Source organism: Sinohyriopsis cumingii, chromosome 6 (assembly GCF_028554795.1).
Source record: "Sinohyriopsis cumingii isolate HCF-2022 chromosome 6, ASM2855479v2, whole genome shotgun sequence".
Taxonomy (NCBI): Eukaryota; Metazoa; Mollusca; class Bivalvia; order Unionida; family Unionidae; genus Sinohyriopsis; species Sinohyriopsis cumingii.
In genome coordinates, this window is record NC_142966.1 from 140,607,172 (window position 1) to 140,622,944 (window position 15,773).

The 15,773-nt window shown below is 33.6% G+C and overlaps 1 protein-coding gene across 1 annotated transcript in view; it reads right to left on the reverse strand.

Moving 5' to 3' along the window:
* Positions 1-15,283: 15,283 nt before the first annotated feature.
* LOC149798128 (uncharacterized) overlaps positions 15,284-15,773 on the reverse strand; it is a 94,126-nt gene continuing 93,636 nt past the window's right edge. Inside the window, exon 14 of the mRNA XM_089963218.1 lies at positions 15,284-15,481. Within this exon, the coding sequence (XP_089819344.1) occupies positions 15,389-15,481 (93 nt within the window). The 3' untranslated portion in view covers positions 15,284-15,388. The remainder of the gene's footprint in view (positions 15,482-15,773) is intronic.

Here is a 15,773-nt window from a genome sequence, read left to right on the forward strand (position 1 = left end):
CTCTTTTCTTTAACTCACCTACCTTTAGGTCAAGATATTGTATGGTATGGCTTTGTGTCTGTTATCTTTTGTCCATCAATTACCTTTTTCTTATTGCCACTTGTTAGCCGTTTTTTATTTTTAAAAATTGATCAAACTTGGAATGTAGGTTTATATGAATGGTATCTTGAATATGAGCAGACTCTTTATTAATGAGATTATCATGAATCTGATTGGCTGAACATGTTACCACTCTTAAAACATAGTAATCTGATTTTGAGTAAATTTAGTACATATACATCAAGATCTGGTTAGAATTAGGAGTAAGATCAAAGCATACTAATGTGGTGATCTTGCATCCGATTGGCTGAGCTTGTTAGTTATTTTACTTAGCTGTTTCTGATCAGATTTTTATTAAACTTAGTCAAATCAGCTAATACCATTTTGATGCCAAGTGAGTTTTAATTTTGAAAAAAATCTTCATCACAACCAAAATAGATGATAATAGAGGCAACATTTCACGAGACGTATTGATGTGAGACCCAAAATATTTTTCATTTTCAATATGTATTTCATTAGTACTTCTTTTCTTTTGGGAATACTGACATTAATAAAGGACTCTACCTTAACTCCTTTGCTGTTGGGTAAACTGACATTAATAAGGGACTCTACCTTAACTCCTTTACTGTTGGGTATACTGACATTAATAAAGAACTCTACCTTAACTCCTTTTCTGCTGGGTATATTGACATTAGTGCAGGGCTCTACCTTATCTTCTTTGCTGTTGGATATACTGACATTTAAGAGTTTAGCATTGTTTTTTCCGAGTATATCGTGGTATACTCTGCCAGTTACCGACTCACACAGCAAATAACGCCCGAAGGTTTTACCATGCTAAACTCAGAAAAAAATGATGTTAAACTCTTATAATTGATATTTCAATTATTTGTTACATTATTTTGTTTGCATCATTAAAAAACAGAAATTTTAACTGAGCGTAATAATACGTGTTTGGGGTTTTCTATTTATATCACTTGGGATTATTTTGTTTGATTGTAATAAGGTCATCATTATACCAGTCCTTCAACCAATGGAAGCCAAATTTATTTATTTTTTTTCAATTGTTAAAATGTTCTTGTTTTTTAGTGCTTACTTCGCGTCTGCCTTCACTGGCAGTGTTTATCTTATGCTGTACACATTACTCAATTTAATAGAAGTAGGTATTCTTAGAAAAGTAGTTCTCCTTACAGGTCATACAGAAATAAACGATCATGTGGTAACATTCTGACCAGTGGAAATGTTACTTTCCTTTATCAGCTACTGACATAGCAATTATTAGTGCATGACTCTGCCATAACATCTTTGCTGTTGGATATACTGGCATTAGTACAGGACTCTTAACTTCTTTGCTGTTGGGTATAATGACATTAGTATAGGACTCTACCTTAACATCTTTGCTGTTGGATATACTGACATTAGTACAGGACTCTTAACTTCTTTGCTCTTGGATTTATTGACATTAGTATAGGACTCTACCTTAACATCTTTGCTGTTGGATATACTGACATTAGTACAGGACTCTTAACTTCTTTGCTCTTGGATTTATTGACATTAGCACAGAACTCTACCACAATATCTTTGCTGTTGGATATACTGACATTAGTACAGGACTCTAACTTCTTTGCTCTTGGATTTATTGACATTAGTATAGGACTCTACAGTAACATCAGTGTTTTGGGGTATATTGACATTAGTGCAGCACTCTACCTTAACTGCTTTGCTCTTGGATCTATTGACATTAGCAATCTATCTTAACGTCTTTGCTGTTGGATCTATTGACATTAGTATAGGACTCTGCCTTAACGTCTTTGCTGTTGGATCTATTGACATTAGTACAGGACTCTACCTTAACGTCTTTGATGTTGGATCTATTGACATTAGTATAGGACTCTACCTTAACGTCTTTGCTGTTGGGTATATTGACATTAGTACAGGACTCTACCTTAACGTCTTTGATGTTGGATCTATTGACATTAGTACAGGACTCTACCTTAACGTCTTTGCTGTTGGATCTATTGACATTAGTACAGACTCTACCTTAACATCTTTGCTGTTGGAACTGTTGACATTAGCAAAGGACTCTACCTTAATGTCTTTGCTGTTGGGTATATTGACATTAGTATAGGAATCTATCTTAACGTCTTTGCTGTTGGGTATGTTGACATTAGTATAGGACTCTACCTTAATGTCTTTGCTGTTGGATTTATTGACATTAGTATAGGACTCTACCTTAACGTCTTTGCTGTTGGATCTAATGACATTAGTATAGGACTCTACCTTAACGTCTTTGCTGTTGGATCTATTGAGATTAGTACAGGACTCTACCTTAATGTCTTTGCTGTTGGATCTATTGACATTAGTATAGGACTCTACCTTAACGACTCTGCTGTTGGATCTATTGACATTAGTACAGGACTCTACCTTAATGTCTTTGCTGTTGGGTCTATTGACATTAGTATAGGACTCTACCTTAACATCTTTGCTGTTGGATCTATTGACATTAGTATAGGACTCTACTCTATATTAGCATTAGTACAGGACTCTACCTTAACATCTTTGCTGTTGGATATAGACATTAATAAAGGACTCTACCTTAACATCTTTGCTCTTGGATCTATTGACATTAGTATTGGACTCTACCTTAACGTCTTTGCTGTTGGGTATATTGGCATTAGTATAGGACTCTACCTTAATGTCTTTGCTGTTGGGTATATTGACATTAGTATAGGACTCTACCTTAACGTCTTTGCTGTTGGGTATATTGGCATTAGTATAGGACTCTACCTTAACGTCTTTGCTGTTGGATTTATTGACATTAGTATAGGACTCTACCTTAATGTCTTTGCTCTTGGATTTATTGACATTAGGACTCTACCTTAATGTCTTTGCTGTTGGATCTACTGACATTAGTGTAGGACTCTACCTTAATGTCTTTGCTGTTGGGTATATTGACATTAGTACAGGACTCTACCTTAACGTCTTTGCTCTTGGATTTATTGACATTAGGACTCTACCTTAACGTCTTTGATGTTGGATCTATTGACATTAGTATAGGACTCTACCTTAATGTCTTTGCTGTTGGGTATATTGACATTAGTACAGGACTTGTAACTTCTTTGCTCTTGGATTTATTGACATTTGTACAGAATTCTACCTTAACATCTTTGCTGTTGGGTATATGGATCATCATAGACAAACTTGGCAAACAATCATGTGATTAAGTACATTCAAGACATTCTTGATAACATCTTCAAATGACCATCAGTGAGGACAGTAAATACACTTAATAGTTCAGATTTCAATTTATTATTTAAATGGGGGAATGGGGGTGGTAGAAGGATGTATCTAAAATTAAAACATTGTTAACAGCACATTTTCTTTATTGCAACAATAAGTAACAACAATATGATAAATCTGATGAGCAATAATGAAAAGGTGGATCTTCAATAAATAAAAGATTCTTTGTGCACATGGTCCACTTGATACAATACATTCAATTTACACCTGGTTCAATTGACACAATAAATAATAAAATTTTTTACACCTGGTTCAATTGATACAAACATTACATGCAAATTAGTTCTTATCAAGCAGTCCTGTGGCATGACAAGTGTACGAAGCAAAAGCTTCAACTGATAAACATCCATCTGATTGAGCTCTGTAACGGTGGTCAGGGGTGGTAATGGTTAAGAGTTTCTTTCCTTTAAATGGCCTCCAAAACTAGGAATTGTTCTTCCAAGAGAGAAGGGCTCAAGGGCACACGGTACTAATTATATGGAAAAATGGGAACCAGCCTGGAAATGGGTGAACATACAATAGAGTATATATGGGTTTGGCTGTCCAGGATTGGTTAATAATGTAAGTTTTGTTGTAGGAAAAGGAATCTTTTGAGAGCTTATCCTAGTTGTAAATGAAAAAATAGAGACATTGTTTTACTGACGGAATTTCAGTCCTTAAACAGTCTTGAGTTTGGAACACTCATTACTAAAATCAGCACCTCACTCTTTGGTACAGAACTGAAAGCACGTGTTTCAAACACATGCAGGTGCAGAAAATGCAGTGGCTCATATCCTTTCTCTACACAGAAAGTGACATCCAGGTTTCATTTATACTAATATAGAGTTGATCATGGGCACTCAGAACTTTTAAGTTATTGAATTTTTAATATCATGGTGTTTGCATAGGTTTACTATTGGAACAGAATTAGTACCGTGAGTCCTCAAAAGGGGTAGTGGAATATATTTTCCTAAATTTAATATGTTCTATGAATGTATCCAACACAGAAATGAATCTTGTTAAGCTAATTTTTGTTAGACGTTAAAAGCAAACAACTTATATTTTTGCATTCTTACAGATACAACTGTTGTTCATGATTACTCACTCTCTCTCTCTCTCTCTCTTATGTAACACAATTTCTCATTTATGCACACATAAACAGAATTCTCTCTTTCAATTCATGCAAAAAGTATTGATGTCTTTTGGTGTTACAAATCTATGGGGTTTTGTGTTAAAAATTCAAGCTGGTATCAATGATAGTGTATAAAAATATGCTTGTACACCTTTGTGATATGCTCAGTAAATTGAAAACCTCTCAGATGAATTATGAGCATTAATATAAAAACATGCATAATAAAAAAGCAAAGTTAAAAACACTGAAAAATATGCTACAAATGAATGTGTATATAACCTTGAAGAAAGTCGCCATGGTTACATCAGCCTTAGTTTATCTAGAATGGCACATCAAGAATATTCACGAGAACATAAAGCTAACAGAATTTTAAATGGAGAGTTCACAACAAGGCAATACAGTGGGTAATTTTATACTACACAAGTCATATACTGCACTTCGGTTGCATATGAAATGCATTCATAATTCATTTTGTTTGCACTGTATCCACATTTCCATTTCAGCTGTCATCTCTTTGTTTTTCTTAGTGGCCTCAGAAGTGTGATCTGTTTGTGCATTTAATTCTTCTGTTCATCATATCCTTTCATTTTTGATTGAAATAGAATTTGCTTTTGTATCTTGTTTACTAAAAGTGTTTTAACAAGATAGCAAATGCATAAAATGCCAAATAAACACAAAAAATTTCCAAAGTATAAAATATAACAGCTGCAATAAATGTAAAAATACAGCTGAATGTGTCATCAAATTATATTTCTTCATTTTTTTCAAAAACTCCTGATTAATTACAAACAATGGTGATGACATCATCAAAACACTGACTGCTGTTATATTTGCCTTGACAAAAACTATGTCACATTGTTTTTGAGGAAACAAATTTTTAGCATAAAGAATCTGATCCCCTTGTTATGTGAAATGACTTTCAACCATGAAACTTAAGTGGAGGCCTGAAAATATCTGATTTTCAAAACCATGAAGGAAATGCATTCACATATCCTTGAATTTTTTTTATCACTGGGTCTTCTATTTGTGCTCTCTGTTTTCTTACAAAATGCATTTTGAATTATATTTGTTGCACAACTGAAATACATTTGTTGTAAATGAAGGTCACGTTATATGGGGGGGGGGGGAGAGGCTGAGTGGTATAAGGTGTTTGCCTCTACTGATCACAAACCTCACCTCTGTTTGTGTGAGTTCTAGTCTCAGCTCAACCAGTGTGGGCATGTGAGAGGACTTGCCAGTATTTTCTCGCATGTTCTCCCTTCATCTATATAATACAATCTGTCTTATGTAAAATCTTCTGTGCTGATAGATGGTGCTAAACCCCACAAAGCCAAAACACAAAGCACCTTATTTTGGGATACCATATATACATGCTTATATGCTGGGTCCATCTACAGATTGCATAGACCCAGATCTGCCTTCACATAATGTGCTGGCAGATCTGGGACTACGCAGTTTGTTTGGAGTAACCAGTAGAACCAACACAGACCCTGATCTGCTGGTTCAGTATGCAATGGCAATGGTCTATGTTATCTGCAGTTGGACCCGACTTGTAGGCAGGTACAGACTGTACATTACAGTTGTTGTAGGATTCACACCATTTTTAGCACATGATAGGATGTACATTGCAGCCAGTATGTTTGGTAAATGAAGAACCCAGGAATACCCTGAAAAGAACAACCAAATGTGTTATGAAATACCTGATATGACTTGGCTAGACTATCATAGATTCCAGTATTATTAAGGTGACATGTTTGGCACACCATAGTATTTTTGTACATATACCTTTTTCCTTGCATCGTGTGATGCCTACATTGCTTGAGTGGCATGTGCATAATAATTGTTACCATGCGCGACTATATATATCACTTAGGGATCTTGACTGGGACAGCCATTAGAGGGAAGCTCCTTATACATTTGACTGTTGGGGCGGGATTGCCATTAAGGTTTGCCTAGTTCAAGCCAACGAATTGGGTGTTATATTCTTTTTAGTTCAAATTAATGTTCAGTTTTGCAAAACACGTTCACTGTTATATTACCTGCTTGCACTGTTTTATCATAATTTTAGTTTAATTTACCAAGAGTGTATGGCTTAATGTGATTTGGTAGCAAGAGATGTTATGGTTCAGATTATTGATAAGGATATGAGCATATATGCAGTACTCCTGTTTGTAAGTTATTTTGTCGCTATTTTAACTAATACTGAAGATGTTTGTGTGTATATATATATATATATATATATATATATATATATATATATATATATATATATATATATGAGATTTCGTATATCATATTTTGTTTTAGCCAATCAACGGTATGTCATTCGTACATTACAGAAAGTCGTACATAAGGAAATATTTCAGGTGTGTTGATATTGATTCATTTGAAATGCTCAGATGTTATTAACCAAAATGATAATCAGAAAACAGAATATTTGGAAAGTTGTTTTCTCGTATTCAGCTGACTAGGTGTGGATAACTGGGTGCAGGCTAACTAGATGTAGCTAGAGACCACTATAGTAAGGAGAGATGAAAGACCGCCAGGAGAAGTGCCAACGTGTGTATGCATGGAAAGCCTGGGTGGTTAAAGTGACCAAGTGGGTCAAGAGCATCATGTGAAATGTCAAGTAAACATTGGTCATATGTATGAGAAATGTCATTATAGTGTTTGACTATAGGCAGAAATGTCATTATAGTGTTTGACTATGAATGTCATTATAATGTTTGACTAAAGGGAGAAATGTCATTACAGTGTTTGACTATAAGAGAAATGTCATTATAGGGTTTGACTATAAGAGAAATGTCTTTATAGTGTTTGACTATAAGAGGAATATCATTATAGTGTTTGACTATAAGAGAAATGTCATAGTGTTTGACTATAGGCAGAAATGTCATTATAGTGTTTGACTATAGGGAGAAATGTCATTATAGTGTTTGACTATAAGAGAAATGTCATTATAGTGTTTGACTATAAGAGAAATGTCATTATAGTGTTTGTCTATAGGCAGAAATGTCATTATAGTGTTTGACTATGAATGTCATTATAATGTTTGACTAAAGGGAGAAATGTCATTACAGTGTTTGACTATAAGAGAAATGTCATTATAGGGTTTGACTATAAGAGAAATGTCATTATAGTGTTTGACTATAAGAGGAATATCATTATAGTGTTTGACTATAGGGAGAAATGTCATTATAGTGTTTGACTATAAGAGAAATGTCATTATAGTGTTTGACTATAAGAGAAATGTCATCATAGGGTTTGACTATAAGAGAAATGTCATTATAGTGTTTGACTATAAGAGAAATTTCATTATAGTGTTTGACTATAAGAGGAATGTCATTATAGTGTTTGACTATAGGGAGAAATGTCATTATAGTGTTTGACTATAAGAGAAATGTCATTATAGTGTTTGACTATAAGAGAAATGTCATTAAAGTGTTTGACTATAAAGAGTAATGTCAGTGTAGTGGTTGACTATAGAGACAAGAGGCACGATAGTGTTTGACTAAGACAATGTCATCATGTTACTGAATATTCCAAATAATTATGTTCTTCGTCATTGTTTTCCATCGGGTCCATACTATGTAATCTTGTATTTATTTCGGTGTCCTGTTTCTTTATTTTACAAATCATTAGTGCGAGAGGATAATACATTTTTTCACTGTCACTCACAAATGTACTATTTCTTAAACCCCATTCAGTCTCAAAGGGTGATAGCTTGATTACATTACATAAAGCTACTAGCAAGCTTTTTCACATACCCATGTTGGTTGAGCCTGAGACTCAAACCTAAGTGGACAGAGTTGAGATGTCAGTGATCTGTACATGCAAATGCCTTAGACCACTCAGCCACCCAGGGCCCATATTATATTATAAATACATGTAGTGTTACTGCTACATACTGTATTGAGATCCATTACTAAACCCACCTTATAAATGTAACCATGATTTACACCTTAAGTCTATAAAATAACTGATTCTAATGCTGACATCTAGGATCTAACTGAGCTCATCATTTCTGTACACTTGGAAAGATATATATGTGACAACTAATTGTTAAATGGGTCTGGTGACCCTTACACTGTGACATATAAATTGTTAATAAATACAACAATGACACAAAGTTATAATCGTTAGGTCCATTTTAGCACAATCTAATACACCTTTGCACTTTTCTGAAAAATATTTCACCAGATTAAAAATGATAGCTACACACCTGGACAGCTGTTACTTTAAGCAGGTGCTAAAATGGACTATAGCAAGAAAATGTTTTCAATAGGGTATATCACATTGATTGCAGGGGTGCTTGCCTGCTGAAATCTATCAATCATCATACATAACCAATCACAAAAATAAATAGTTCATTTATAAATTATCAATAAAAAGTTTTCTAAGAAAATAGTAACCTGTATTAAATTGTGACAAGTTTTTGATATTTGACTACAGCTGACATCACAAACTTGCAAGCATCAAATCAGATGGAACCTACCTGATCACACAAGAAAGTGAGCATATTATCTTTGATACAGGTGATGCTCAATTTACGCCATAGATGCATTTATGTGGTTATGGTGAAAATCAAAAGCAATGTAAATGCATGTATGTCAACTGCATTGAAACAAAGCAAATGGCACCAGTGACGGTGTAAAAATGAGCACAGTGGCTCAAATTGAAAATTATTTCTTCATTATAAATGGCATAAAAATGACAGCATGTAAATTGATTTGGCATAAATGAAATGACATAAACTTAAAGTTGGTAAATGAGCAGCAAACTACAACAAAAAAAAGGGGACATAAAATGAGATAACATGACAATTGCTATCTGCTATCCAATCACAACTGCTATCCAATGACAATTGCTATCTAACTGCTATCCAATGACAATTGCTATCTAACTCATAGCTACGGTAATATTTTTATTGTATTTATAATGACACCAAAGTCAAATGCATTATTTAAAAACTATAATGCAACATTTAGCTTGGTACCTGCTCAATAATTGAAATGACAAAATCAATGTATGATCAATGAAATGGCAATAAACACACATCAATAATCATGAAAAATAACACAGACAACATTTATAAAACAACAGCTATCAAACACTACCCTTTCAGATAAAATTCTGAGAAAAATATATTAATCCTCTATTACTTCAAGTGCACATGTACATGTCCCAATGCATCTTCTCCCAATGTCGAATTGCCGAGCATAAGCCGATTTGTTTCGCCCTTAAATTCGAAATAGAACAAATAGTACGCCCATTCTATCTTATGTACAACTGTCATTTTTGAGTAAAACAGTAACACCATAATCACAATAACACAATAAAGTGCCACTTTTATATTGATTATATACCACAAATAATCACCAATCAACAATTAGCAAACAACAAATGATACTTTAGAAATATAATCATGGTTGGATTTCAGACTACAATGAAATATATCTGCAAAAATAACTCTTTGTAAGACTATCGTTAAAATATATTATCTCTCAAACAAACCATTTTATTATAAACTTTAAATCCAGGGTGGGTGGGTTATTTCCAAAAAAAGGAAGTTTCTTCTTGAGCGATAAAACTACATATTCACTGATTGACGGTTCACATAAAATCTAGTTATCACTGTCCACATTGATATTATTTACTTTACTTTCATCTAATTATATACTAATTATATACTAAAGACAATTAACCTGGTCATACTCAGGCATCCTCTAAACTGACCTATTTTAGTTCAAAGTTTCTACCAAATGAGTTTAGAGAACAAAGGGAGACAACTTTGACTCAGCTGCTGCAAAGCTGGAACTGGCAAATCAAATAACCTGGAAGTAATAATATTTTGAAAAAGAACTGGTGTAACTTAATTGCACAGAAAAAATAATCTCACACAAGCTTACTTGAGATTTTTTAGTTATAAGCAATGCAAAATCTGCCTGCAAGATTTTTGAGTGGTAAGCACTGCAATATCCACTTGAGAAATTTCTGAGTGGTTGTTGTTGTTGTAGGGTTTAACGCTATTTTTCAGCACAAGATAGGCTATACATGGCAGCCAGTATTAAAGGTGGAGGAACAACCCGGGATAGATGTTTGCAGTATTACCATCATACTGGTTTACTGCAGTATTTTCTCCAGTGGTATATACTATGGTACCTTTCCACTGTACAGGTAATTCAATAGATATACTATGGTACCTTTCCATTGTACGGGTAATTCAATAGATATACTATGGTACCTTTCCACTGTACAGGTAATTCAATAGATATACTATGGTACCTTTCCATTGTACAGGTAATTCAATAGATATACTATGGTACCTTTCCATTGTACAGGTAATTCAATAGATATACTATGGTACCTTTCCACTGTACAGGTAATTCAATAGATATACTATGGTACCTTTCCATTGTACAGGTAATTCAATAGATATACTATGGTACCTTTCCATTGTACAGGTAATTCAATAGATATACTATGGTACCTTTCCATTGTACAGGTAATTCAATAGATATACTATGGTACCTTTCCACTGTACAGGTAATTCAATAGATATACTATGGTACCTTTCCATTGTACAGGTAATTCAATAGATATACTATGGTACCTTTCCACTGTACAGGTAATTCAATAGATATACTATGGTACCTTTCCACTGTACAGGTAATTCAATAGATATACTATGGTACCTTTCCACTGTACAGGTAATTCAATAGATATACTATGGTACCTTTCCACTGTACAGGTAATTCAATAGATATACTATGGTACCTTTCCACTGTACAGGTAATTCAATAGATATACTATGGTACCTTTCCACTGTACAGGTAATTCAATAGATATACTATGGTACCTTTCCATTGTACAGGTAATTCAATAGATATACTATGGTACCTTTCCATTGTACAGGTAATTCAATAGATATACTATGGTACCTTTCCATTGTACAGGTAATTCAATAGATATACTATGGTACCTTTCCATTGTACAGGTAATTCAATAGATTCTATCAGTATGTATGGAAATTAACAAATAATCTTCTTACAAATTAAAATATTAACAGCATGTTTTCATTTATCATGACAAATATATGTACAAAATTATTTTTTTTCAAAAAGAAGTTAAATTTGTCTCAAATTAATTGTAAATATTACAAAAATAATTATATTTATGATCCACGTTTAAAACATACCACATGTGCCAATGTGGTGGCTGAATGGAAAGTTATAGTTGGGCAAAGTCCAACTTTTGTAAAAAGTTTGGAAGAAAATAAAAAGCAACCTAAAATGTAATTTATTATTTATTTACCAGCATATGTTAATGTCGTAAGTACATATAAGACTGAGAATTATCCCAAGATTTTCAGGACACATTACATAATTTCTCATGCCTACTTAATATTTTCTCATTTGTGGATTAAGCGTGTTTAAGTTTACTGGTCCTCTCTGATAGATATCTTGCCTGGGTGTTGGCATCCCATTATTACTGCAGTGTAGCAATAAAATTGTAAGCTTCAGTGCAAGTTAACACTTCTTATTTTTATCAACAAGCTCTTTAATGTTAGTATGTTGTCTTTCAGACGGTGTCAGAGATATAGTGTAAATTTAATCATCCCACTTTAACTAGTTTCTAAATAACAAATTATACAACAATTAACAAACACACAGTGATTTCATCTAATATAAAATACTGTCTACTAAATTATTATGGTGGTAGTGCAATTTTTTTACAGGAGAAATTAGTTTTTAGCTCAAGATAAAAAAAATTCAAAATAATATAATAGATATGATGTGGTGTCATTTTGCTAAAAATTAATTGACACATGGAAAGTCCCACGTCCCTGCCCCAAAACAATACATTGTGTGTTCCCTAATAAAAATGCAGTACACAGTGGTATGTATTACAGTATGTTCAGAAATAATGTGGTACAAAGTTTCAAGTGGTATCCAGCTCTAGGGACCACAGGCACAGGTTGTGCAGAATGATGGTCTAGTGTGTATGTGTGTGTGATTTGGATTTTTAACATAGCTTTTTAAAAAATTCAGTCATATCACTATGATGTCTGCAGTGTTGCTGTTTATAGTGATGTCTAGAAATGGGACATCATGCCATAGACATGTAGCATGATGTCCCACCCAGTCACATTATCCTGACACCAGGCCGATCAGTCCTAACACTAACCTTTCAATACTGAGCACCAATTAAGGCAGCTGTTAGTACTATTTTTAGAAGTCTTTGGTATGACTTGGCTGGGGTTCAAACTCATGACCTCCCGCATCCAAGGCGTACACACTTACCACTTGGCCACCAGAGTGGTTGTATGAATGATGGTCTAGAATGAAACCTCATGCTAATACGTAACCAGCTGTATTCAACATGCAAAAACATTAACATGTCTATTTAACCCAAATTCTACCAAGGAAGTCTTAAGCCTGAGAGAGAAATAAAAATCACTGGGGGCTTGAACACATTGTAGCATGAACCTATCCTTTCTAAAGTTATGAATACAAAGCACAAATAAGCCCTAAAAAAAAAATGACTTGAAATATTATTAATGTGCATTTGAGAAATTATGCAAGCTGAATGCCAAATAATATACTGTGTATCCACTCCATGATTAGTCAGGTGGGAAACTATGCAAGCTGAATGTCAATTAATTATACTGTATACCCACTCCATGATTGGTCAGGTGAGAAACTATGCAAGCTGAATGCCAATTAATATACTGTATACCCACTCCATGATTGGTCAGGTGAGAAACTATGCAAGCTGAATGTCAATTAATTATACTGTATACCCACTCCATGATTGGTCAGGTGAGAAACTATGCAAGCTGAATGTCAATTAATTATACTGTATACCCACTCCATGATTGGTCAGGTGAGAAAATATGCAAACTGAATGCCAATTAATATACTGTATACCCACTCCATGATTGATCAGGTGAGAAACTATGCAAGCTGAATGTCAATTAATTATACTATATACCCACTCCATGATTGGTCAGGTGAGAAACTATGCAACCTGAATGTCAATCGATTATACTGTATACCCACTCCATGATTGGTCCGGTGAGAAACTATGCAAGCTGAATGCCAATTAATATACTGTATACCCACTCCATGATTGGTCAGGTGAGAAACTATGCAAGCTGAATGTCAATTACTTATACTGTATACCCACTCCATGATTGGTCAGGTGAGAAACTATGCAAGCTGAATGTCAATTAATTATACTGTATACCCACTCCATGATTGGTCAGGTGAGAAAATATGCAAACTGAATGCCAATTAATATACTGTATAGTCACTCCATGATTGGTCAGGTGAGAAACTATGCAAGCTGAATGCCAATTAATATACTGTATACCCACTCCATGATTGATCAGGTGAGAAACTATGCAAGCTGAATGTCAATTAATCATACTGTATACCCACTCCATGATTGGTCAGGTGAGAAACTATGCAAGCTGAATGTCAATTAATTATACTGTATACCCACTCCATAATTGGTCAGGTGAGAAACTAAGCAAGCTGAATGTCAATTAATATACTGTATACCCACTCCATGATTGGTCAGATGAGAAACTATGCAAGCTGAATGCCAATTAATATACTGTATATCCATGATTGATCAGGTGAGAAACTATGCAAGCTGAATGTCAATTAATTATACTGTATACCCACTCCATGATTGGTCAGATGAGAAACTATGCAAGCTGAATGCCAATTAATATACTGTATACCCACTCCGTGATTGGTCAGATGAGAAACTATGCAAGCTGAATGCCAATTAATATACTGTATACCCACTCCATGACTGGTCAGATGAGAAATTATGCAAACTGAATGTCAATTAATTATACTGTATACCCACTCCATGATTGGTCAGGTGAGAAACTATGCAAGCTCAATGTCAATTATTATAATGTATACCCACTCCATGATCTGTCAATGTACCAAACTGAACTTCATAAATTGCAATATCTTTGTTAGTTTTTCTTTACAATATTATAGCTAGAAATATTTCTAACGTGTAAAGGAGAAAGGTATTTAATACATACAAAAGCCGATTTGTCTTGTTCTCATCTTAAGGAATGCAGTTGTTTAACATGTCTTTTGAGTATATCTCAAACTATGAGTCTTAATGAATTTCTACACCACATGGAGCTTGTTTTTTTTCCACAGACATTAAACAAAATATCTACGTCGATTTTTATAATTATCATATACCTTCATTTTCCACAAATTATCTAAAATAGAGTAAACTATCATGTAATATGAATTATGTGCCAACAGATAATTTTTTATCTATACAGTTAATGCAATGCTATATGAATTGTATGAAAAATCTTCATAATAGTAGAATCACCGGCATAGATGTTTATGTTTTGGATAAGATAATTCTAGATGAAATAAATACAATTTTTTTTAAGCCATTACACTTTTCTGAGCTAGATTATATCCTCTATTGCACTCAAGAAAACCAAATGACATTTTCAATGAAAAATAACTGTACAATTATCATGTTAAATTAAAAGATGCTTTGGGCACCAGGACTAGGAATTTCTTATTCACTAATGGCCATTATTTCAGCACCCTCCAAATATGGAATGATTACTCTATAAATATATGGAATGATTACTCTATATATGGGATGATTACTCTATAAATATATGGAATGATTACTATATATATATATATATATATATATATATATATATATATATATATATATATATATATATGGAATGATTACCCTATAAATATATGGGATGATCACTCTATAAATATATGGAATAATCACTCTATAAATATATGGGATGATTACTCGATAAATATATGGGATGATTACTCTATAAATATATGTAATGATTACCCTATAAATATATGGAATGATTACTCAATATGGTCATATTACATATAACGGTACTCATTATACTGTGTTGTCACTACACTTGTGTTGATCTGCCTTATCTAGTTTTGATGCCAAGTATTTCAGGTGCTGCTTTTGATTTTCCACTTCGTCCTAAAATTTAAAAATTGATGCAAAATCAAAGAATTAGAAACAAAAATTATACAAGAAAAATGTGTTTGGTCAGTAATACAAGTACATACCTGATCACAAACTTTAATTACTACCTCGAAAATCCAACCCTTCCAGGATAACCTTTTAGTTAGCTAAAAGCTACCTGCCCATATAGGTGACAGTTTGATAGAGTGACCTCCTCTTGATACAAAGACTGGTGCCTGTTATGTTATTTGTTACTGAAGAATAACTCCAGTAAGTGATCCATACAATTTATTAATTATGACATTAG